Source organism: Anarrhichthys ocellatus, unplaced genomic scaffold (genome assembly GCF_004355925.1).
Source record: "Anarrhichthys ocellatus isolate YVR2014 unplaced genomic scaffold, GSC_Weel_1.0 scaffold30, whole genome shotgun sequence".
Classification (NCBI taxonomy): domain Eukaryota; kingdom Metazoa; phylum Chordata; class Actinopteri; order Perciformes; family Anarhichadidae; genus Anarrhichthys; species Anarrhichthys ocellatus.
The window spans coordinates 3353820-3379400 of record NW_022280060.1 but is presented as its reverse complement, the minus strand read 5'-3'; the positions used below and the strand labels follow the sequence as shown (position 1 = coordinate 3379400).

At 41.3% G+C, this 25581-nt stretch overlaps 1 protein-coding gene across 2 annotated transcripts in view; it reads right to left on the bottom strand.

Moving 5' to 3' along the window:
• The window catches only part of LOC116392448 (transducin-like enhancer protein 2), a 53841-nt gene that overhangs the window by 21120 nt on the left and 7140 nt on the right, over positions 1 to 25581 (bottom strand). For both annotated transcript variants that reach the window (XM_031863895.1, XM_031863896.1), the window contains exons 2-4: positions 22075 to 22172; positions 19709 to 19772; positions 3328 to 3372 (exon numbers count right to left, since the gene is read on the bottom strand). In XM_031863895.1, coding sequence (XP_031719755.1) covers positions 3328 to 3372; positions 19709 to 19772; positions 22075 to 22172 — 207 coding nt within the window. The remainder of the gene's footprint in view (positions 1 to 3327; positions 3373 to 19708; positions 19773 to 22074; positions 22173 to 25581) is intronic.

Below are 25581 nucleotides of genomic sequence, written 5' to 3'. Positions count from 1 at the left end.
TCTCTCTCTCTCTCTCTCTCTCTCTCTCTCTCTCTCTCTCTCTCTCTCCCCCTCCCTCCCTCCTTGCTATGTCTACACCTTTGGGTAATACTTTCTCTTATCTTAACTAAAGTATAACTTTTCTGCATTTTGCTTTGAAGGTTAAGGTCAACGAAATTTAAAAAAGGATAGTGCTGTAGTAGCATATTAGAATGTTGGTCATTGTGATCAAAATGGTAATTTTTTTTACTATCTGAAAGTCCCAATTATATTTTTTCAGGGAAGAACAAAATTGCATTTACTGTATTAGTGTGTCAGGTTGTTTTAGGCATTATTATCCAAATCTTAAATTTCCCTTGTGCACCATTTTATGGTAATTGTCGACTGACATCACTCATTTTACAAAATACTGCAGCACTACAATTTCACTCTTACTTGAAACACAGTAAAATAAATAAATGAATCCTGAGTGTTTCTGTACTGTAGTTCAACCGCATAAAATTACTTGTAAAACAATACTTTCAAAGTAGTTTTACAACAACATTTGGTCTCTTTATTCAACAGTCTATCTTTCTCTCTCTCTCTCATTTTGTCTGCCTGTCTCTCTCACCCCTGATTATTGCTCTGTCAATAGTTGTGTCTGCTGTGGGGTTTATCGAATCAATCTACCCCATCCATCAGTCAGTTTTATTGTGCACGCGTGTCTTTTTTTCCTTCCTTTTTCACCAGCGCAGCTATTACAACATAAAGTCCCGCTGAGGTTTCCTGCTTTCAAGTGTGGTTCACGTCTTTGGTCCATGAGACCAGGACTGAAGTTGGATTTTGGAAGAACGCAGAATAAATCATGAGGAGCAGAGGGGAAACTTTCAAACAATTACAGTTTCAAACACAACATTTTAAGTTCAACTTGAAGCAGAACATCAAGGCAATCTGGAGCTACAAAGCCTAACACTGACGTGTTCCTGACACAGAGATCTGCATATCTTGTTCTTATTAAAATTAAATACTACCTCACATCAAGGTGTCACAAACTATGTTACATAATCTGATCCAAATATAATGGCTAGTATTCATCTTCAATCATGCAGAGTGTGGCAAACAAGCAGATGTTCTCTGGTACACATTGAATGCTCTCACCTATACCTACAGATGGTGTCTCAGATATTACAATCATAATTGTTTTATACTGTATGTGTTTTTGTTGCAGTGCTGCTGAAAACACAGCTTCACCTGAACACAACATGTTACCATAAACACAGCATATGGATTAGGATTAAATAGAGCTGATGCAGGTCATTAAAAACACGCCCTGATTGGCTCTTAAACTCGTCTTGCATCATTCCCAACATCAGCCAGTACACTGCACTGCAAGTATTTGGACAGAAACCCACTGTTTAATGTCTTCGTGCTGTAATTACCGTGATCGTGAAACGACACAATGATTAGAAGTTAAAGTGCAGAGGCTTTCATTTGAGGGCGTTTTTAGAAATTGTTTCAAACAACGAGCTGCTCTCTAAATGCATTATGCCGGGCATGGTGGTAAAAACCCATCCCCTCTAGTCTTCCATGACAGTGCCTGAGTCCACCGCAGAGTTAGCATGACAGTTTAAGAGGGAGGGAGACACAGGCAGTCACCTTAAAGGACTGGATAATGAGTCCGTAAACACAGCAGAACAGATCTCAAGTCTGCTGTCTGTCTGTCTGTCTGCTTTTTTATCCGTCTGTCTGGACATGTATCTGCCTGTCTGCTATTTGACTGTCCCCTCCTTCTCCTGCAGTGTGACCCAGACAGCAAATTAGCAGCAAGTGGGGACTGACGAGCAGTCACCGACTCCCGAGAGCACACACTGCTCCTCATGTCTTCTTCCAAGAGTACCGGATCTCAGTGGGGATAAATGGAAACGACACACAATCTACACCGACCTTCTTTTAATGCCTTTGAGCTGGCATGTGGTTTTTCACATTGCTTAGAAGAACCGGCGAGCGATTTCACACACCAGTCCTATCCATCGATAATAGCTAAGCCTTGTCGACATCTAGTGTCAGTTAACCCCGAGTCTGTCGCCGTTACAGCCTGTACCAGCCATCTTAATGGCATTATTATTCCCTAATTCTCACATCAGCAGCCATCGCTTGTTCTGCTTGATAATAGCACACAAATAAACATTAAGTCAGTAGGGATATCAGAATTGTGCAGGAAACACACTCTGCTGGTTTCGTGCAGCAGTTCTTGAGTTTCTATTCCATACGGAGGCATGGAGAGGTAAACTACAGTGTTGAGCAGTGACCCCTTATTAAAACTAATACAATCAGCCATCCATAGCTCAGTGTTGAAACCACTTGTTGCTCTTGCTGATTATGAGTCTACCAAATAAAAGACAGAAAAAACGGATCCTTCCTTAACAAGAAAACGTTATTCTTTTGTCCTGTTTCTGGTCCTGATCTACAGTACACAGTACTAGTACTAGTGTTTTTTGTGTTCTATTTTGCAATGGTGTCAGTATTATTTCTTTTACGCTTAATAATTGTTATTCTATTGTTCATATATGTTTATTCTATCGTTTTTTTGCTATTCATCTGTTTGGCACAAAAATTTCCTTCGAGATTAATAAAGTTCTATCTTATTTTACGAAGATGAGTCACTACTTTTTTTCCTGCTCTTCATCTTTACACAAGAATTTCAGCTGGAACAGATCCTTCTTCATCCTGCCAATACAGTATACACTGAGAAACCAGGAAAAATATAAACTCATGCACAATGTGAACTAATGCAAGACAACCCTAATGCACTAAAAAAACGGAATAATTTGATGTAGCCTACTATTTTTCTACACATTTAGCTATGTGAAAGAACAACACGAGGGTCATGTATTAGATATATATTAGACAGGCATTAAACATATTTATAGGTATAAATTTGTTAGATTAGAACTTAATCTATAAACTATGATGTAGGATTAAAAATACATATATCATCACCAAATTACAGTTTGTAGTTTCTGTGTTGACCAAATGCTACGTTACATTTTGAAGCTATACTTTGTATAGAAAGGTGTTTGTCATAATACGTTCACTTTATTGACGTATATGGAGGTCACTTAGTGTAAATACAAAATATAAATGGAGGACAGGATCTAGATAATATAGTAAAAACTCACCCACACAAAATGACACGCTGGTAAGAATGTTTGTGTGTGTAAAATAACACATTCACCTCCTCCCGCCTACTCAAAAAATGCAACTTCTACACAGAAAGATATGCACACACAACCTCCAACCAAGTACACCAGCAGCGAGCAGAGACTGAAAAAACCCCCACACAAACACACTGAGTACAGTCTGACTTACCTGTTTATGCATCTCAATGTTGAGACCGTAGGACATCTCGTAGTACTGTGGAGACACAGATGACAGCGCTTCGTTAGCATTTTATACACAGTGTACATTAACATTCAGTCTTACACAATATCTCCCATTCAACATCTGTTGCTGAGTGTAGCTGCATATGCTGCTGTTTGTCAGTGTGGTTTTAATGAAAGCAAGAAAAGATGGGGTGGGAGAGAAAGTGAGTGTGTGCGCGTGTAGTAAAAACTAGTTTGTGTGTGTCTGTGTATAGATAATGAGGTATTTATGTCTCTGTGTGAGTTATGTGCGATCTCTGTCTCAGCAGGATTTTGTCTATGCAAGGCAGCCAAATGAGCGTGTGTGTGTGTGTGTGCTGAATGTTGTAGTTCCTGCATGTGTTTGTGTGCCTATGAAGACCTGCAGTATGTATGGTGCCCATCATAATAATGAGACTCTGTCAGCGCTTACTGAGACCACTGTGCACTGTGTGCCTGTGTCTAAATGTGTGTCTGTACAGTCTGTGTGTGTGATTGATTGATATGCTTGTGTCTACAGTATGAGTCTACAGCTATATTAGCACAGGTCCACATCGGGAGGTGGTCTGGCTCATAATGTGAGCGCCTTCACCCAGGTGTGAAATCAGTCTGTTCAGATTGGCCACATTCCTGAAAGGTTTTTTTTTCCAAGTCCACTGCAAAAGAACAGGATCTCTTTACAGCCAGTGCATCCATGAGTTATTAGTATAGTACCCAATAACTCAGTCACAATTGCATTAAGAGAAAAATAATTGAAAGATCAATTGATTCCGCCTCTTCCTGCTGTCTAGTGAGGCTGGCGCCCAGCTAATAACAACCCCTTCATTAGCAAAAGTCCACACAGCAGCAACATCGCTTCCCTTGACTTGGGACAGACCATGTGTGCTGACAACTCCGCCAGCTCCACCTACCTAATTTGCATATGGAGAAAAGGACAAAACTGGCAGAATAGAGATAACAAGGACCAGGTGTAAATACGAACGCCTGGGATCAGAGGTTTCTATCAAGACTAGTCTATTAATTAGTCTTTAAGTAATAATCAACTATTTTATTAATCAGTTATTTTTAAAGGGTAAGTATAAAACCACTGACAAACACCGACCCTTAAGTAATCTAACTTTTCACCTTGCCAAAAGTTCACTGGTTCCAGCTTCTCAAATGTGAATTTTTTTTTTTTTTTTTTTTTTTACTAATAATGAATATCTTTAGATTCTGAACTGTTGGTCAGACAAAAAACACAATATGAATAAGTCAATGTGGGCTTTAGAAAATAGTGATGGGCCTTTTGTTTACTACTTTCTGAAATCTTAAATGAAAAATGTCCAAATAAATAATTAATAAATCAATTGAGAAAATGATTTGCAGACTGGATTAGAATAAAATGTTTCAATATTAATTAGATAACAAATCCAGAATCATACAGTATGACATAAAAGGACCAGATACCTATGCCAAGTATGTCATGCTGCTATCCGAGTCTGTGTTGAGTGTGTGTTTTGTGTGTATAGTTGACACCAACACATCAAACATACCTCTGTGTGTGTGTGTGTGTGTGTGTGTGTGTGTGTGTGTGTGTGTGTGTGTGTGTGTGTGTGCTAAATACCTTGTGGTACCACCTCTGCAGGTACGCGTGTGCCTGTTAAATGTGTTGTTCTCTCTCCTCTGTGTGTGTGTTTCCTTGTGTGTGTGAATCAGTAATGTGCTGTAATGGTGTTGGTGGCGAGCGGCGTACAGACAGCGAGGATCCGTCACAGTGACAGAGGCAGCCTCTGCCGCCGGATGAGCAACGCTCTGACTGATGAGAGCGAGACACTACTCTCTCTCTCTCTCTCTCTCGCTCTCTGTATTCTCTTGCTCATTTTCACTCTATCGCTCTCTTCTTCCTCTCCATTTATTCCTCACCTCATTCAGTCCGTCCCTCTCACTCCTATCTCCATCTCTCAGAGGCTGTCAGGCCCTCTTTTTTTATCACCCCTCCTCCTCTCTAGTTATTCCCCTCCTTCTTTCTCTAGCTGTCAGATGTTCTTTTGCTCTCTGTTTCAGTCTATCTCTTTATTTCCTGTCTCATTTTACCCACTTGCTATCTCTGTCTGTCTCTATCCGCGTACGTGCCCATCTCAATTCAAATTCGCTTTATTGGCTTGAACATAATGGAGTACAGCACCGGCAGATCACACAGTACAAGGTTTATACTATATGTGTAATAATTCTGAGTAAGATGTAAAGAAGACAAAAGGTTACCACATTACCGCACCATTCAACACCACACACAAAATACACAACATTACTATACGGAGGATACTGAAGAAAAACGAATTAGTGCCAGACTAAAAACATGAATTAGTACAGTAGTGAGAACCTCAAAAGACAAAAAGAGGGGACAGATGTTGAAGGAGTTCAGTACAGTTTCATGAGTTGTTTCGCTGGTTCCCCCTGAAGCTACGACATGTTACGATATATTCTGCTGCTTCAGTGGCAATGTCCCCGGAGTACATAGAACATTTTGGTCGAAGAGAGTGTGTTGAATGCTTGGTATTTGAGTTTTATTTGGGTAAAGAACTTGATTCTTGACATTTGCATAATCTATCCATAGTATTCTATTGAGGATTGATATCTTTAGTTCACCTTTGAGCCGCATGAATGTTCGTATTGTTCTGATAATTGTAGCCTACATATAACATAGAATCTAATTATATATTTGAAACATTCTGTTTGTTTAACTGATGAGAGGAAATTATGTTAACTCAGACCTAAGTGCATATATTAATTTTTAAGTATTTAATGTGCATTTGTTTCCAATAACACGCATAAAACAAGGTTGTTATTTTTTAAAAGTATATCTCTTCAAAATGGGTATAATTTTATTGATATTGTTGTATACTTTTTTATTTTGATGCTTTGGCAACATTGATTTAGTGAAACTTTAATGCCAATAAAGCCACATTGAATTGATCTGAATTGAATAAACCAATTCAAGATGACATAAGGTGACGCGGAAATGGCCTTAAAAATAGTCAGGAGCGTTCATTTACGCAAACATTTAGCTCTTCTCATGATTTAGAGAGAAGACCTTTTGTGAATTGAGTCGCGATGGTTTGTCATTTTTAGAAATCCGGCCCCCGGCAAAAACATTTGGGAAACACGACTTTAAACCATAACTGCGATCTCTCCCGTACCTCAAGAAAGTCTAAAACTTAACCACGCCTCTCACAATGCAACAACAAATCATTTTGTTGTAAGAGAAAAAGTTGCCATGTCAGACGAGGCTTCAGATATCGGATGGGTCGTCGCAGGCAACAGTCTTTATACAGACTGAAGTGTAGCAGTAAGTGTTGCTCTATCTCTGACGTATCTCTATCCATCCATCCCTTTGTGGTGTCCTTCTGTTGTCAACCTCTTGTCCCGTCTCTCCTTTGTCCTCATGTGCATTCTCTCCCACTCTCTCCCGTCAACACCTTTACTAACTTTGTCATCAATTATCCTCTCTCTTTTTTTACCTTATTTTCCCCTCTCCTCTCCCCATTATACTCTCTCTCTCTCTCTCTCTTTTACCTCCCCTTGTTTTCATCTATTTTCTGTATCATTTTCATGTCCTGTACATGTCTCTTTTCTTCTCTCTCTCTCATTCTTTGTCCTCTTAGTCATTTCTATCAATCATCTGTCTCCTTTATGTTCTCTCTCTCTCTACTTCATGCGCTCTCTCACCATTTTCTACTTGGCTCATTCACTTTGTATATGTGTCTCTCTCGTCCTTGTTGAGTGCTCCATCTATATTTTCTCCTTTATCTCCCCCCTGTTGAGCTCATCTCCGCTGTGTATTTTACTCGTCTGTCTTTCCATTTCTCTCGTGGACAGGCTGATGCGCACACAAATAAAACTGTTTTTCTCACACACAAGATGTATTTTTCTCCTTGGGATCTCTTTCACATGTAAAAATGCACACGTACTTCATGCACGTATGTGTAAACACATAACACACACATAAATGCTTAACAGCACACACACACACACACACACACACACACACACAACATACTTAAGCTGGCTCTTTGTGTTTCCATGTCTGCCTCTCCTCCAGCCCTCTCAACATGAAAGATATGTGACATATCTCTTTGTTCTCCCTCCATCTCTCATCAGCCTCTCTCGTCACCTCTCCATCATTACACCTCACCTCAGCCCTCCCCATCTTTTTAACTCTATTCCTGTCCGTCTCTCCTTATGAACCCCCCCCCCGAGCCTCTCCACCTCTCTGCCATCACTCTCTTCTTCCACTCTCTCCTCTTTAACATCCTCTTTTCATTTAGTATCTCACTTTTTTTTCCCACTACAACAACAGCTGAGTGCAACAACCATGGCCCTACTATTTGAATACAACCTTGCAAGTAACTAAATAGCTCACTTCAGCATCCTTCCTCAGCAAGAGCTCTCCACTCTGGACTGAAATGAAGCGGCTGAGTGTATATAACCAGCACGGCATTACGGAAAGGGATGCAATAAAGGTATGATGGGAACGCAGGTCTGTAAAGCCGCAGGGAAAGCGAGTAGGTTTGGGTTAGCGGCAGTAAATGTTAAGGAGTCTTGATGCTGCCACGGAGCGTTTTTGTGGACTGAATGGAAAAGGTGCTCACTTCACTTCTGTCAAGTTTCATTGAGAGCGTATTAGTAAATATGCGAGTCATGCATTCTTATTTATGAGGGAAGTCCTTTTTATTTCAGTGCATTTATTTGACAGCTGTAGTCACTTGTTACTTCACAGATTAAATCCGATAGTATTTACTAATTTACAAACAGTTATGTTCAGCAGTTTCCTATTTTATCAAACTCAGGTCTAAAACAAAATGATGATGTTGTAATTAACGTGAAAAAGTATTAAAATTCAATTATCAAAAAAACAAAAACAAACATAACGAGTTATAAAATTACCATCGAACAGTATTTAAAGTAGATAAACTTCACTTCCACCAATAAAATGCTTGTTAAACATTAAAACAACTAAAAAAAAGATCATCGGGGTCACTCTGCTCAATAAGCACTTTTACTTTTGATACTTTGAGTACTTACCTACTTTTTCCAAGACATGAACAAAGGACGTATAAATAACCTTTTAAGTCATACTCCATGTATTATTCACTACGTTATGTACTCATGCTCATTGTACTAGAGAGCTGCAGTACTATTGCTGATAACAATATCAAATTGTGATAGCTTATTGGTCCCTGCAGGATCAGTTCCTCTTTGCTCGCTTCCTTGCCGTGAGGTCAGATAGGGACGGTTTAGTAAGATGTTGATGGACTTAAATTAGACATATCATGAAAAACTCACATACATTCAGTATTTGGAGTTCCTACCAACACACAAACTGTCAGTTTTTTTGTGGCCTGCCTAGATCAGAATGATTTAACAAGCCATTTAGATTTGGCTCCCCTTCATATGTCACATGCAGGCTTGTAAGAATATAGCTCCTCCCATCTGTGTCTCAACCCACGGATTAAGAACTACCAGTCAATCAGGGCGTGGCTTTTTCTTTAACAAATAAAGCAGGTGAACATGTTCCAGTAAAAAATAAAAAAAAATAAAAAAAAGTATAAACCTGAAAATGAGCATATGTCCCCTTTAAAGCCGAGTCGCTCAGTCTAACGAACACAGAAATCCGCGTTACAATCCCAGGACTTTAATCACCAACAGGTGATAAGAAGCTAATGCTGATCCGGCAAAGACCCACAAGCTACTAAGTCAGTTAAAACATCACACAGATACAGTCACAGAAAAGTTGCTCTGGCTAGAAATTTACTCTTTTAACTGAACAATCATTTCTGCTCCACATTTAATTGGTCCAGTCAGAATTTCCTTTGAAGAGGCAGAAAGTAGATGACGAAGTGTCTGACAAGTCGTGACAGTTGTCCTGTGGGTGTAGAGCTAGACAGCAGTGACGTGACAATTGTACTATTTGTTCAGTCTGCACAGCACTCTTGTGACAATGCTCTATGGGAGTCTAGTCTGGACTGTAGTGTACTAACAACTGTGCTTTGTCTGTGGAAGGATGAATGTAGTACCGTACCAATTATACCAGTAATATTCAACGCACACTGTTACAACTCAGGAATGATAAATGAATCTTACAGTTACCACATTAATAACAGTTAGACTACTACTCCCGTTTAGTATTCGCATTGAAGGTAAACACTTGACAAAAGCACGTTCAATTATAATCCATAGACCTAAATCTGAAAAACGTATTACACTACGATATTGTGTGTGTGTCTTTCAGACTTGTGTAGTAGTAACATGCTACTGCTCTGCAGTAGGCTGTTGTAACAGCGGTACTGACTGTGGACTGCAGCATAGAAATAACAGCACTGTGTGCGCAGTTGAAATTGCAGTGGTACAGCATGTGTTTTGTCTGTTGTATTCAGTTTCTTTAATAGGTTCATCCTCTCTTAACTGCATGCCCCACCCCCAACCTCCCATTATAGCCCCCCATGCCTGCCGTTCTGTCTTATATAATCCCTCTGTTGTGTCACTGCCTTCTCATTCAGCTCTCTGTGTTAGATCTCTTGTCTATGTGGGTTGTATGTGTGTGTAGCAGATTGCAAGGCGCATGTGGTGTGTGTGTGTGTGTGTGTGTGTGCTAAGCCTGGCAGAGGGACACTAAGCCAACTAACTGACATCGCTAACCAAGAACACACAGCACTGCCCACCCAGAGAGCAGGGAAAGAGATGTGTGTGTGTGTGAGTACTATGTGTAGGCTACTTCTCATTTTTTCCAACAGAAACGGGAAGTATGCAATATGAATGTCAAATAAGTAACAATATGCGTACGTACGTACTAGGGGTGTTCCCTACTAAGAATTTATATAGTTTGAATCTGATTGGTCAAGTCCTGCCCATCATAGAATGTTTGTTGAATCATGTTTTTTGTATTTACTTTCCTGTTGCTCATTGATTGATAACTTTTGTTGTGCATGTAGGTACGGCGCTCTCCGTAGTATTGAAACCCCCCCCATCATTGTAGTAATCCACAGACAGAAGGGAAACGACAGGGAAGTGAGAGAGACAGATGCAAGCCTCAAACAGGTGTTTCCACTAGCCTCCCCTATACTGATTTTGACAGAGAATCGTCCACAAATTCTAAATATACTCAGGAGTGCTTTGATTGATGATTTTCAACCTTATCTCGTTAGGACAGGTAGAGATTTGATAAACGCCTGCAGTTGTTACCGATGTCTCAATGAGTCTCTGGGGGCGCAGCTGCAAAATCTGTTGAACTTGGTACAAGGAAGAACTACAGAGTGCTACTCGCAGCTGTGGTACGCAACGCCGCTCCAAAATATTCTTAGCATCCCAAAATATGAGTGCAGAGAATGTTATGGATGAGTATTTTTACAGTGACTCGGATATTCAGCCGTATTTAGCCAAAGAGAAATTTTGTCATTGGAATTTTTGCTGGAAAACAGCGAGTAGAGCCGGCGTGTTTTCAGTTCTTAACTCTGTGAATTAAGGATTTATTATGTCTAAACCAGAGTTGCTGATTGTTGGAACAGTGGAAAGACTAACGGCCTGATGGTTTGGCGAGTTTGCTTTGGTCCAGTTTGAATCAAGTGTTTTTTACGATGAGTTAACAAGGCAATCGAGCCTCTCTTAGCCAACTTCGATCGCCTTAACAATCACTAACAAAACCATACTACTTAAATGGAAAAATAGACACAACCTGTCTCTTCCCATAATCCAACTACAGATATAATTGAATCAACTTTTAGTTTGCTTTGTTTTTGTTATGCTTAGTTTGTGGGTTAAACCTACATGACAACAAATGCATTGTTTACTGAACTCTATGAGTAAGGTGGCAATTGCATATTGTGAATGCCTGAGTAAATATCACCGTATGAATAATACTCAATCAAAAGTCTGTGATGATGAGATAATTTCGCTCTCTCATATTGACATTAACCATAAATTAATTTTGGTAAACGTGGGTTTAATCGCTGTTATCACTTGAATTCTTCCACACAAAAAAGGCCTGCAAGCTTCAGCCGCTTTGTTGTGTTAAAATCACAAAACATGTCGCGTGCAAAACTGTTTATCGGAAAAAAAAAAAATCTTTGAAAACTTTGACAGACTTATATTTAACTTTATCTACAAGAACAGCGTATATATGTAATTGAGGGGAATTAATCATTTTCGATTTCTGGAGTAAACTTTGTGTAGAATATTAAAAAAGAACACATGGATACGCATTGTGAGATGTGTAGCAGAGTTTAAATCTCACTTCCTGCGTGTTTCATCTCTTCATTGTTTGCTTTAAGGCTCGTTGTGTCAGTCCAGCAGGCCGGTTACTTTAGATGAATGAGGTTGCCGTGTAATTCTTGTTCATCTGATCGCACTATAACGTTCCACTCTTCGGAAAATGCCCCAGATCTAAAGTCTATCTGCAGCTAATAACATATACACAGCACTGTCATCACCAGGCCAGGGCAGAAGAAAAATGTCTCCCAGTGAGCTGCTCGCTCTCGCTCTCTCTCTCTCTCTCTCTCTCTCTCTTCCTTGATTCTCATGTTTCCCTCCTCTTTCCACTCTTCCATTCATCAGGGAGTGTTTGCTCTTTCGTTACCCCCTCCTTCCCTCCACCCCCGTGGTGTTGAGAGATTGTCAGACGACGGTGCCCCTCTCCCTCTCTCTCTCTCTCTCTCTCTCTCTCTCTCTCTCTCTCTCTCTCTCTCTAATGCATTCTGAGAAGAACGCTGGCAGACTTTAAAAATGAGCTTCAGGAAGTAGGTCTAATCCAAGGTGATTTATCTAAATGGGATATTTGTGTGCATGTGTGGCTTTACATCTTGTTTATCTTCATAGAATATGTGTCTGTGTTTGTGTGTGTGTGCTGCTTACATGTGTGTGCAGGCAGCTTGTGTTTACTCTCGCATGCATTATTTGTGGATGCGAGCGTGTGGGTGTGGATGTGTGTAAAAACCTTAACAAAAGCATTGTTCATCGGTGTCTCTTGGGTGAGCTTGTCTCTTTCATCTGCCCGCCCACCCACACACACACAAATGCGCACACACACACCACTGATGTTAAAACATTTATTAGCATGCTGCACTAACCCACATCAGAGGTTAGGTTAGCAGGCTCTGACTTCTCCATTGTATCCTGTCAGCGGGTGACGACTAAATCAGTCACGGCCGACATTCAGCTTCACTGCAGCTTCTCTTGCAGCCAGTTTCATCAGAGGGAGAGCCAGAGGAACAACTGCACAGGACTGACCTTGAATTTGAGGCAGTTTATATCAATAAACACATAGAACCAGTCCATCTTTATGAACAGTCCTGGGCTGTTTGCTTCCCCTGCATCAGACAGTTCAGACAGGTTTAAGACTCTTAAAACAGACTCAACCCATCCCTACATCTGGCCCCGCTTAAATCCCCCTGGCCAACTCCCACTATCGCATGGCAGAGCCACGTTTAGCTTAGCAAAGGAGCAATCCCCGTTCACATTCTGAGCCCCTTCCTTCTCGTTATCTTACATCAGCCTCCTTCTCCCAATCTTGGCTTTTCTCTTCGTCGTCTCTGTCTATTCAAGGCCTCTTTCAGTCTCTTTTTCTCCATCATACTCATATAGAAAAGTTCATCCTTCTTGTCTTTTTTACTCTTTCTCCTACTTTTCTTTTCTCCCTCTCTTCCAATGTCCTTGTTCTGTTTTCTTTTTTCTGCTGTCTCTGCCAATACCCTTGTGCCCCCTCTCTCTCCAACACATTTCTCTTTCATCTCGGTCTGTTATGCTCGCTCCTTTTTTTCTCCTCTCTCTCTCTCTACTCTCTCTCTCTCTTCACCTCCATTATTACCTCCATTATTACTTCTATTCTCTCCCTTCATTTTTTTTTCTCTCTCCTTCCCTTTCCCTAACCCCTCCCTTCCCCCTTTCTCAAGCAGTCTGTGACTGTAATGTTGCTGAAGAGAACACAGTGTGTCAGCCTGAATCAGACAGATGAGCTGGGAGCGGAGTAAGAGGCTGAGAGCACTGCATTAATCCCCACACACACACACACACACACACACACACTTCATCTCAGCCTAAAGCGCTGCACTGAACGGACGACTCACACAGATACACACACACACACACGCTCACTATGTTCCAACAAATGACCGCATGGCAGGCATGAGACAAAACACTGAGGCCATGATACAACCCTGATACAGGCTTGAAGATACATTCAGACACATTTTTTAAAAATATATCATAAGTATTTTAATGAAATTCATCACGATATATCAAATTAAAGCAATATAATATCGATATTAAGCGAAAAACTAAATATTTGAGTATTTGTGCTGCTGTGTTGAACCATGGTTACTTTATTTTTTGACCAGCAACAAATTGCTCTTTTTCATCATTTCATCATTTTGTAACATTAAGTCATAAAATCAATATCTAACTACAAAGTATAATTTCTATAGAGATATTCATAGAATGATTAAGACAATTATGATGAAGAAGCAGAGGAAGCTTCAGTTGGTTTAGGTTGTGTGTTGGTCTCTATTAGTTTTACTCAGTGAACCGTTGGGTAAAGACCTGCAGGTATAATTATTATGCATGTTGGAACTTTGATGTTTGTACAACTTGCAATAAGGATAAGGAGGCCTCTTACTGTGGCATTACTGTCTATTGGAGCTGTCACTTTTTCAGGAAAGAAGAAAAACAACACGGCGTGTCTTCCAAATCGACTTGATCGTTGCCTAATCCTAAACTGCATCAGTTCTTCAGCGCTGCCTCGGCTGCCTCACTTGAATGATGTGCTAACCGGGTCAAGACCTCTGAATCGACGGCCACGTCTCAAATTCGTACAGAGATTTGAAATGAAACGAAACGGCAATTCATTCAGGTTATCAGGCTACTGACATGTGACTTCTGATGTTGTTGTTGTGGTCTTGCCACTGGAAGAGCAGTTACATTTTTTAAAAGGCAGAAAGCGGTCTTACCATTCATTCATAATTTGTCAAATCCAAAATGCTTCCACAGATCACTTCTCGGAGGGTTCGGTATTGTAATTATTCACTGTAAATTTTGAATTTGGCCGGATCCATTGCGGACCGAATATAATTTTTGGCTCGTGTCTGAATTTCAGATAAAAAGTGACAGCCTTATTGTCTACGCTCTCCCTGCTCAACAACGCACATAAACATCATGCGTTTCATCTTGTCATTATTTTGTATCATGAAATTTGATGAGACAATATTTTGTCTCTTGCTGGCAGCATGGCCGTTCATTAACACCAGACCCCTGCAGCGCCTCTGTATCTCACTAACACACACACACACAAACACCACCCCCCCCCCACACACACACACACAGGCACACAGCAATGGAGAGGCCACCTAATGTGATTCCTGACTGTGAGCTGTCACCCTCCAGCAGACATGTCTCTTTTATACAGTCCACTCCCCCCTAAGAGTTTTGTCTCGTGTTTGACAGGAATGAGACGAAGGCTGCAGAAATGTCAAGACTCTGGGAGGAAAAAAAGGTTTCTGAAGACACGTAATCCTGGAAAGAAAGAAATTTAGAAAACCAGAGCAGCAACTGAACTACAACACATCATAAGGCCATCATCAAAGTTTTCTTAAATAATAAACTACATCTAGGCAGTGAGTAAAAGGAGAGATGACATAACGGCGTTTTTGGATCACAATGTTGACTTTTGGGGTTTTATGATGCAAGGCAGCTGCTTTATCTTGTCTTTAAATCACATTCCACTGAGCCTCATGCATGTGTATCTGGTCTTTGTTAGATTCAACCTCAGGCCAGCAGGGGTGAACACAGCTCTCCGGGTGGGAGGCTTGTTTGTACTTTGTGTTAGCATGTGACCGACACATCTACGCCCCCTGATCAGCCGGGGCTACAATGCAACCTTATTTAAAAATACCCAGTGGAATTCCAGGAGAGCAGTGAAATCTGAGAGCCATGAATTATAAATACAAAAGGAGGAGAAAGGCAAGACACCTACAGACACACTCAATGTGTGTGACTTGATGTTTGTGCGTGCGTGTGTTTGCAGCCATCGTTAAAGTTACACACTGCCAGTGTCTCTCTACACATACAAAGAAATGAGGCAGTCTAGTAGAGCAGCCAACATAAAACATTCCATCCAAAAAGATACAGAGAGCGGGTCTGCCAAACATACAAATACACTCCCCCAAACCTGGCTCTGCTGTTTAACTGTAGCAACACTCCACAGACACAGACAGGAGCAATTTGAGAGGGTTATGGCATCATCTCTCCAAGCATGAAATGTGTAAAAAAAACTTACCCGTTGCCAGCTATAGAATTAAAGTGGCAAATGTGTGGAAAAACAAACTTTTTCAACTTTGAAAAGTTCCATCCCATAAGGAGAGATATCTAACAGTAAGAGTGAAATTAACACCTCCTCTTTGCTTTAACATAAAACGTCGGCAAAAACTACATGAAATGTGATTTAAATTACTGTTGGATAAGATGACTGCTTGTGGTTCTTACCACAAAAATAAGACAATTCTGGAAGCACTTTCTTAACATTTGAATGTAAAAGAACGGATATATTCATTCATCAGATTTTCAGGTATTTGCCTCTGAGGAGAATCTACGCCTGAAGCGGGCATGGTTTATTTGTGATATAAACAAGAATATTGCCTTGGTAAGCGAGTTATGACAAGAATGACTGATGATCAGACAACGACAACATTGGCGCAGTACATACACAAACTCAAACGTCCTCTGAAGAAAACACAAAGATAGAGACTCTGCCAAACGCAACAAGCCCTCCAAATAAAACTTCAAAACAAAACATTTGTTACCTTAACAAACATAGGAAACGAGAGGCAAACAGCAGCCTCCCGTGTCAAAATCTAACACGCAGATCTCCTAACAAAGGGGTAGAATATACCAGGATGGGACTTTGTGGCTCAGTAACAACTTCACACTACTTACTCATTTAATCCCTACGGCTGAGAAAGGTCATTGTCACTTTAACGTAAACATGTTGTTAGGCGTCTGCTCAAACGACTGATGCTGCGCTGTCTTCTGTGGAAGGACAGTCTCTCCGAATAATCACAAAAAAATCACATTGCAAAAAAACTCATTTAGATTGCCACCGTACAGAAAAATAAAACAGTTTCTAAATTGCCATGTCTTCTTGGGTGTTAAAGCGTTAAAATAAAGTAAAAAAATCCACATGCATCAGCCCTGTATCGCCCTGTACAACCATCTCCCTGCCTCCCAACCCCTCACCCTTGTATTTAAAGAGCTTAAAAGTGATGAATAGTAAAGGCAGGAGCAGTGCAGCGTGGTGAGCAGAGCCCCAGCCTCAGTGTGGATGACAGGCCTAACGAGCTAAATATAGCCTTCTGGGTTATCTCCTCTGTGGGCGCAGCGAGTCCGTTGTTGCTTCACATTATTTACGTGTCTATGCGTGCACCCTCTCCCTCTCTCTCTCTTTTTCATTTCATATCTCTTTCTCTTGGACTCTGTGTTGCATACTCTCTTTTCTCTCTCTCTTTTCTCTCTCTCTCTCTCTCTCAGCATCTTTTTTTTCACCCTCCATCTCTCCTCTTTGCATTTCTGTCCCCTCTCTTTCTCATTTAGTCTCTCTCATTCCTTTTCAGCATTTTTTTCCCACTCTCTCGTTCCCTCTGTATCTCTCTCTTTTGCCTCCATCACTCTCTCCCTCTCCTCTTTTATTCGCTTTCACTCTTCCTCCCTTTGTATCCTTCCCTCCCTCCCTCAGCAGCGCCCTGTTTTTTTTTCTGTCTGACACTCGCTGAGCCTTTTTTCTCTCAAGCTATCTTTCCCTTTGAGCCTCTCTTTCACTCCCCTCCCTCATTTTCTCTCCCTCTTTCCTTCCCTCTCTTTCTCAGCCATGCCTATGAAGTAGCATAGCACTGTGTTAGCCACTACACCACAGTGAGCCTCAATTCAAATGATTTGGCCTGGAGGGCTAACCATCTTCCATGCTAACCTATATGGATGTGTCATCTGCACCTGCAGCTCCCTGACCTCCCGCCATAGTCCTCTGTTAGACCTCAGTGTTGAACTGAAATACAACATATAACAGAAGATACTCTTGTACTGATTCTCTACCTCCTTGGTTTACCAATGGCGCAGTGGTCACAAAGGCCATGCCATTTAATATGCACAGAGTTTGATCAAATGTCATCCATTGCCCCGGTCTACCACCGCACCTATTGTGTAAGATGGAGTGGTGAGCATTTGCAAAGAAGCAGGTTGATGATGGTCAGAACTGTTTGTTGAAACCACAGCTAAAATGGGGAGTGCGTGAGATTAGGCAAGTGGAAAACTTTGAAAAGCAAAGCGAGGATATTTTTATGAAATGAGGTCAGTTTGACAAGTCCTTCTGCTTTTTAACAGACCAGTTTAGGGTCCATGTTTGCGTAGATTAGAATCCTAAAGAAAGTGTTTGCTATGATATGGACTTGTTATTAGACAGTACAGGGAATTATTCAAAATTGTATTGCGTTTATGCAACTGCCGAAAAATGCAATAACTTTAATTTGTAATAAAGACGTCCATGTATTGGGTTGAGGATGTGACTAGGAGATTATGTTGTTATTTAAAGCTACTACGAGGAACTTTCATTTTGTGTTGCGGTCCCTGTGGACAAAAGCGGTAGTGTTTCCGAGCCTCAGATTTACCTTTAAAAAACCTAAACCTGGGCTCATTTTGACAGGCATTAAGAATAATTTAATAAAAAACTATATTCCCACAAATAGTCTGTTTACTTAGATCATATAGTGGGATCAGTATTAAATTAAGACTGTTTCATAATCAGTTAAGGTTAGTAACTTTAAGTATAAGTATGCAGAATGACTAACTAGTAACTTTGAATTGAGCTTTGGTAACAAGTCACAATTGAAAGAACATTGAATTTGTCTTAATTTCCAAAGATTGTCTTGGTCCTGATGAGGTTAGCTTCTTGTTTACTGAAAGGTTTACTTTACTACTACAATGTATAAGAAAAACTACTACAATGATTGGCTTTATTATTAATATTATTAATATTATTATTATGTCATTAGCAGTAAAAAGAGAAGAAAAAAAACTTTTGCAAAGTAGTTAATAGCCATGATGCCGTTATCGAACACTTTCTTTAATTACATTGTTATTATATTTGAATATTGATGTCATTTTGACATGTTTGGGTTTATTAGGCACTAGGATTAGTTGCAGCGAAAGAAATAAAGATCTTGAATGGAACGTCCTCATAACAGGAGAACAAATGTGTGTGTATGTGGTGTCTCCTGTGTGTTTGTGTGGGACTGTTTTATCTATTTATCTTCAGCCTGTCTGTCTGTGTGCTCCTAAATCCATTTGTCTGTCTGCCAGTTTCCCTGTCTTCATGCTTTTCTTTCTCACACTCTATCCGTCAGTCTATCTGCTTCCCTCTCCCTCTCTCCCTCTCTCCCTCTCTCCCTCTCTCCCTCTCTCTCTGTCTGTCTGTCTGTCTATCCATCTGTGTGTCTATCTAGCTTACGGCCCTGATCCCGCCTGCTCTCCCAGGTTTATGAAATGCGAGCAGCTTAGCAGATGGTGCATATCGTATTCTGGTCGGCTCTGTGTGGGTTTTGTACCACAGACGAAGGCTTACGATACATGTGAGCCTTTAGTCGCACAGACACACCGACGCAGAGGGAGCTCCAACTACTAGCGCACAGGAGAAAACAGAGAGAGGAAGAAGAGACAGACACCGACTGAGTCTGAAGGAGGTAAAAAATGGAAAGAGATATAGAAAAGACAAGTAGGTTTCAGAGAGAGGTATGAGTGAGCATGATAAATAGTTTGCAAGAAACACACAGAGAAAAATACTGGTTTTGTACTAGTTTAGTAACTTATGGAAATTCAAAACTGCATTCATTACAGACATTCATGATTATGTACCACTGCAAAAATGTGTTTTTTAAATAATGATCAGGTATTAAAGGAATTAATGATTACAAACTTGTTTTCAGGCCACTGGATGTTGTCATTTCAATATGATTTAAATATTGAAATGACAATATTGGACCTGCTGGCTATTAAACAGACGTACAGAACATGAAATGAGAAGTCAAAACAGAGATGTGAAGGAGAGAAAGCGAAATCTTGAGAGGAACACAGGAGGATCAACAGAGAAGTGGGGAGACAAACAGAGTTTTCACTTCTGAATGACACTAAACAAAGTCCATCCAGCTAATCAAAAGCACAGATTCAACTCCCCTGATTGTAATTCCTATATAAGGAACCCATCAGACTCTTTTCAGAGTTTCTGAGTGGCCCAGTCAGACTAACAAATCACCGTACAGCTCTGGTAACGCTCTGATTGGACTCACCATGATGTAGTGCCTCTGCATCTCGGTCTTCTCACTGGCCAGCTTCTCACACTCCAGCTTCAGGCTGCGCGAGGACGAAAAAGGACACACACGGATTAAATGGTGTATTTGCATCCATGGAAATTAACTACAATTTCCACAGGACTTGCATATTGCAGAGGTCACACAGAGTTTGAGGCTGTGGAAGGATAGCAAAAGAGTATTCTATAGCCACACAGTCGGGCTACCTATTACTGCGAAAAGTGACACTGAAAAATATCACCTTCATGGTAGCAACTGCCAGCAGGGTGCGTCTTATTCACCACTGCAATTCATCACACCTCCATGTGGGGTTAGTTTGACAAGTCCCTCTGTGTTTAGTGTGTCTAGTTATATACATCATGTGGACATTGGTGGGTTTATGTTAGAGTTCTGCTGCTGAGCCCAGGTCCTCACAAAGTATCACATTTCATGTCGGGTTTGTGCATTTTTGTTGTGTTCTGTTGTTATCTTGCATGAGGCCTGGTTACTTATATTAAAGTACTCAGATGTGTTTCAAACGCATGGCATTAGTCAAGAAGGACAAAACTTGCAAACTTCTCAAAATCCACACGTTATTCAAGAAAGGCTTCATAACTATGGAAACTAAATATGGTCAAAAGTACTGTAGCTTTGTATCACCACATCTAACTGTGTGAATACATGTTTATTATTCATTTAAATGTGTGAATGTGTCCAAATATTTTGGTCAAGGAAATTCAAGGTTTGAAATTGTGAAAAACATCTGACCATATAGATTTAAGATTCTGTAAGAAAAATAACATCTGTGTGAAGATTTGTAGCTGTGCATCACATTTTGTGAACAAACGAAAAACATTTGTTCACAAACAATTTCCAATGTGTGAGTGCATAAATTTGATTTGCTCAAAAGTTTTGCAGTTAAACATGAAAGACTTGCAGTTATACATCTATCTGTTTGTGGGTGAAAACAATTCACACAGAACTAAATTGCATGTTTACAGCGAGGAACAGCTACGGATGGAAACAAAAATTAAATCTGTTCAGATGTTTTTTGACATTCAAGCATTTTAAATCATTTGATGAAAACGCTCTAAACTTTCACACATTCTATAATATATTCGCTTGTACACATTCAGATATGGTGATACACTTCTACAATACTTCTGACCATATGTTTAACCTGTCGAGTTGAGGTGAGAGTGTTTAACAGTAACTTTATCAGGTCAATATTCAGAAAAGGTGGAGTGGAGCTTGATATTGTCAAGGAAAAGCTGTAGTATCATGCAGGAAATTGTAGTTTTGTAGTGTCGTTGCCATCATGCAAACATTAAATGTTCACGTGAATAGATCTGTGTGTGTGTGTGTGTCACTAAGAGCCACCAGTCCAATGCCTAGCTGTAAAGTAGTGCTGCTGTATCGCAGCAGGCTGTTCAGCCTGCCCACTGAGGTGTGAGCAAGAGGCTGGATGGTTTATTTCTCTTCGCCAAAGTCACCTCTGGTCAGCCATATGATAACATGAACATCAGTGACCTCCAGCTGTAGAAAATTCTAAAAAAGACCTAAACTGCATTGCATTGCATTTCCTTTAATGTGTTGGAAACTATCTCAGTTACCCACAACTTATACTGTAACAAAGTGTGATGGCAAGAGCAATTAGCAGAAATAATGGAAGATACAATAAAATATAGATGTTTAATTGTATTATTACTAAATGAGAAACTGGAAATCTCTGCACCAGAACAGACAGTGAATATAAAAAGGGAATTTGAGGTATCACTGGTGAAGTGAATGTAGGTTCAAGACATGATCCCTTACTGATGTCCCTAATTACTGTAAACGTGTACCTACTACAATGAAGGCAATGTGTATATAGGCAAAAATTACGAGTTACAGAAGTCTGTAAAGTTTTGAGATTTCTTTATGTTGTATTCAGTGTCTTAATAAAGAAATAACGATTAAAGGACAGCATTTGCACGCTGACATATTGTGTTTACTGGTTCATTTATTGACACTGACTTCCACAGATCTGAATGACGCAATGTGTTGTTTCTATAGACTGTTTCAACAGAATTGCATTGCAAGGCAACAGCTTGGCTTCATGTTTACTTCTTGTCAGTTTATGTCATTTACATACACTGCAACGGGAAATAAACAGGGACACATCTGGAATGTTTACGACTGTGAAATGGACTATAATTAATTCATTTAGTGTCGAGAATATGCGATATAAAACAACATATGGAAGAGTGACTCTTCATACCAGTACTTCTTAACTAGAAAGTTAACCATTGACATTTGTCACAAAAATGTTTTAAATACCAACAAATCCGTATCTGTATGTGTGCAATGTAACATTGTCTGCGTACCTGTGATACTGTGCCTGGAGGAACTGGAATTCCTCCTTGATGCGGTCCAGAGTTTCCAGGACTGTGAACTTGAAAGACTGGCCGGGTTGTAAGGGAACCTGCATAGAAAAGGAAGGAGAGAACGAAAAGATGAAAAACAGATACTAAGGTGTGTGTTTGTTCCCGCTCAAGAGAAGAGATGGTATGCATTGTGCCTTTCAGTATATTTGTGTAGGCACATGTGCACCTGCATAAGCCATACGGTGAAGTGTGTGTGCACGCAAGCAGGTGTTGAAACGTGTGTGTGTGTGTGTGTGTGTGTGTGTGTGTGTGTGTGTGTCGGTGTGTGTGTCAGGGAGCGCGGCGAGGGGAGAAAAAAACCAAGATGAAAGTGAGAGGGAAGGTCACTTCCCCTTCCCACACATCATAAAGCCGTGTCCTCTCTCTCTCTCTCTCTCTCTCTCTCTGTTCTCCTCCTCCTCTAATGACTCTCCTCCTTCCCTCCACAACCCCCACCCTTTCTTCCTCTGCTCTCCTTCTCTTCCACATTACCATCCTCTCCACTCTGCCAGGTTGCTAATGTATTCCAACCTACAAAGAGCTGAGAAGGGAGGAAACGTCAAATGAATAACTTATAGGGAATCACAGCACCGTCTCTCACCTACTAAAAGCTAAAGAAGGCCCAACAAAATAAGCAGCTCCCTGGGGTCCACTCCCCTACCTCCACCGCCAGCCCTCCATGTCAGTCTACAGCGCTTTCGACAGCCGCCCTCTTCCTCCATAATCTTAATGGGGTTTTAGAAACAAGGGGCACTGATTTTTGATGCTGTTTATGTTTGGGAATGGGGCTTAGTTTGTAGTCCGGAAAATCTAGAGTAAGCAGAAGTGGTTGAGGTTTTTTTTGTGGATTCTCAGAGGAGATTTTTACATAGGAAGTATCTTCTCCCAATTTGGATTAGCAGATTTCCCCTGCAGTGTGGGACTCCCGCTGTTAGCCAGAGGGGGATGCAGACTGCCAGGTGTCTCTGCCACTTCTTTTTAGTCACTTCTTATCACCTGTCGGTGATCAGCCGCGGCACAAGTATTGAGGTTCACACTATCCCTCCTACATCAGACCTCCCCCTCTGACGCTTCTAGTGCAAAGACAAGGACATGTCATTAGCATCCCACTCTGCAAAAGCTGTCCACTGTATGATTGGTGCACCCCGCCAAATCTAAAGCACCACAGCTGAGAACAGGACCCTGATCCCTGCAGTGGTGGGCAAGTGATTCTTCCTCTGTGCAGCCCAGACGGTACATTATGAATCCTGCTATGGCGAAGGCATGATCTGCATTATGATAATTTTGTGGGAGGGCTTTGGAGGGAGGCCTGAGGGGATGGGCTGTCAAGTGTTGCCGACTTGGCAACTTTCTCACTAGATTTAGCACCTTTTGGATCTAGTGCTTCTAGCTACTTTCATTGGAAAAGAGTTTGCAACACTTGGCTGGGTTTTTCAGTTGAATCATTTAAAAAAAATCAAGAGTGCTCTTAATTGTTTCTCAAGATAACCAACTCTGACTAAGTTTCCTTTCACCATGATTTAGGACCAGCAACGATTCAAAATGCAGCTTTGATATGATGATGTAAGATCGGGATATATTTTGGTTGGAAAAGGATTTACTCAACTTTACGAGTTCACAATACCTGTGACACTGTCGACTCAAGTATCTTAAGTCACAAAACATATGAAGTGTGTCTTTCCACTTAGCAACCCGAGCCACTACAAATCCATCCATCCACCCATTTGTTCATCTGTTCACATATCCATCCATCCAAACTGAGCGGCACAGTGCAGTGGCCACAGTGCAGCTGGGTGGCTATCGGCCTGCAGCTATACGGCTAAAAGATTGGCGGTTTCAGTGGCGGGGCTTCATTAGTCTAGACAAGCACAATTCAATTAGATTTCAATTAGTCCGACGGTGGAGGTCAGGGACGCGGTGGGTTCCCCAGTAATTAATCCACGGAGCCGAGCTGAGCTGGGGCAGGCATAGCAGGGACATCTAGATCGCTGGATAGGCACTATACACACAAACCATCTGGGGGTGTGTGTGGGGGTGTGGGTGGGAGGGTTGGTGGGAGTGTCTGCCAACAGATCCCCACTGACCTTGATTCACACCACACACACTCAGTGAGGGAGGGGAGGACGGGGGGGGATAGTGATCTGGCACACACAGATACAAACACACACGCCCACGTAGCCATGAGCGCACTGAAAAACACACAAACAAACAAACAAGCACACTACTGCACATGCAGATTCAGTCGGAGAACACGCAGACCCACAGCGAGAGGGAGAGCAGGGATGGAGGGATGGATTGATGGGGGGGAGGCGAGAGAGAGCTAGATGCTCATCTGACAGACAGAACGATGGATGGACTGAGGGATGGAGGGAGTGATAGACTAGTCTGACATCTTTACAGAGGAGTGAAAGAACGAGCAGGGAGACAGATGATGAAAGAGCGGCATGGCTGCTGACTGAGAGAGATAGCCGGCCATTCATCCACCTGACACCGAGGGGATGGAAAGAGAGAGAGAGAAAGAGAGAGAGAGAGAGTAATGCCATCTTTGCTGTAGTCAACACGAGTCACTCTACCCTGTGCACTGTCCATCCATCTGTGGTAATACTGCTCCCACCATCTGCTGCCACGAAAACATGAACACACAGACACATACTCAGGCGGATGCACAGGGATAAAGTGCTGCTGGCGGGTTACATCAGCAGCACTAAGTCATATAACAAAGCCCATAGTCACAGATCAGGATTATACAAGGGATCTGCGAGTGACAACCGTTGGTGTCAACATGGCGTCGTCTGTAGTGTGCTGATGAGAGACATCTGAATCTCTTTCATCTGCTGGACAAAACTCCACAATGTCTTTCTTTTGATTCGCCAATTGCACCTTTTCGAATGAGTTTCATGGACCCAGGAGCAGTAAAACTTCTTATGAGCGGAAAGAAAATTAAAAATACAGATAAGGTCCTCAGGCATAAGGGGAAATATTCACTCTGCTGAGCTCTGCCTGTCAGAATAAAGAGATGAGTACGGAAAAATGGTATTAAATTAGTTCATGGTTATTAGTAATAACAGGAGACTCTGTGTCTTGCTCATGGACACTTCAGCAGGTAAAACAGAGTTACCTAAGGGAGGATAAATGTGCATCCTTCTGCAGTGTTTACAAAAATGGAGGCATCATAAAGTCATGCCGTATGTACACCAGAACTAACATTTGTTGTTGGAGTGCGTCTGTGTGTATCTGGTCTCTCCTCTATTGTGACAGATGGCAGCCCAGACGGTTAGGGGTCCAATAGTGCGTCACGATGGGCCAAAAAACAGCCTACCGCCTGTGTTGTCGTGTCTGTGTGTGTGTGTGTGTGTGTTTGTGTGTGCGTGTGTGAGCGCCGTAGCAGCCAGCATAGGGGATCCTGAAACCCAAAACTGATCCGGTTAATCTAGGTGGAGGAGGGGGGGGGGGGGGGGGGGGGGGGGG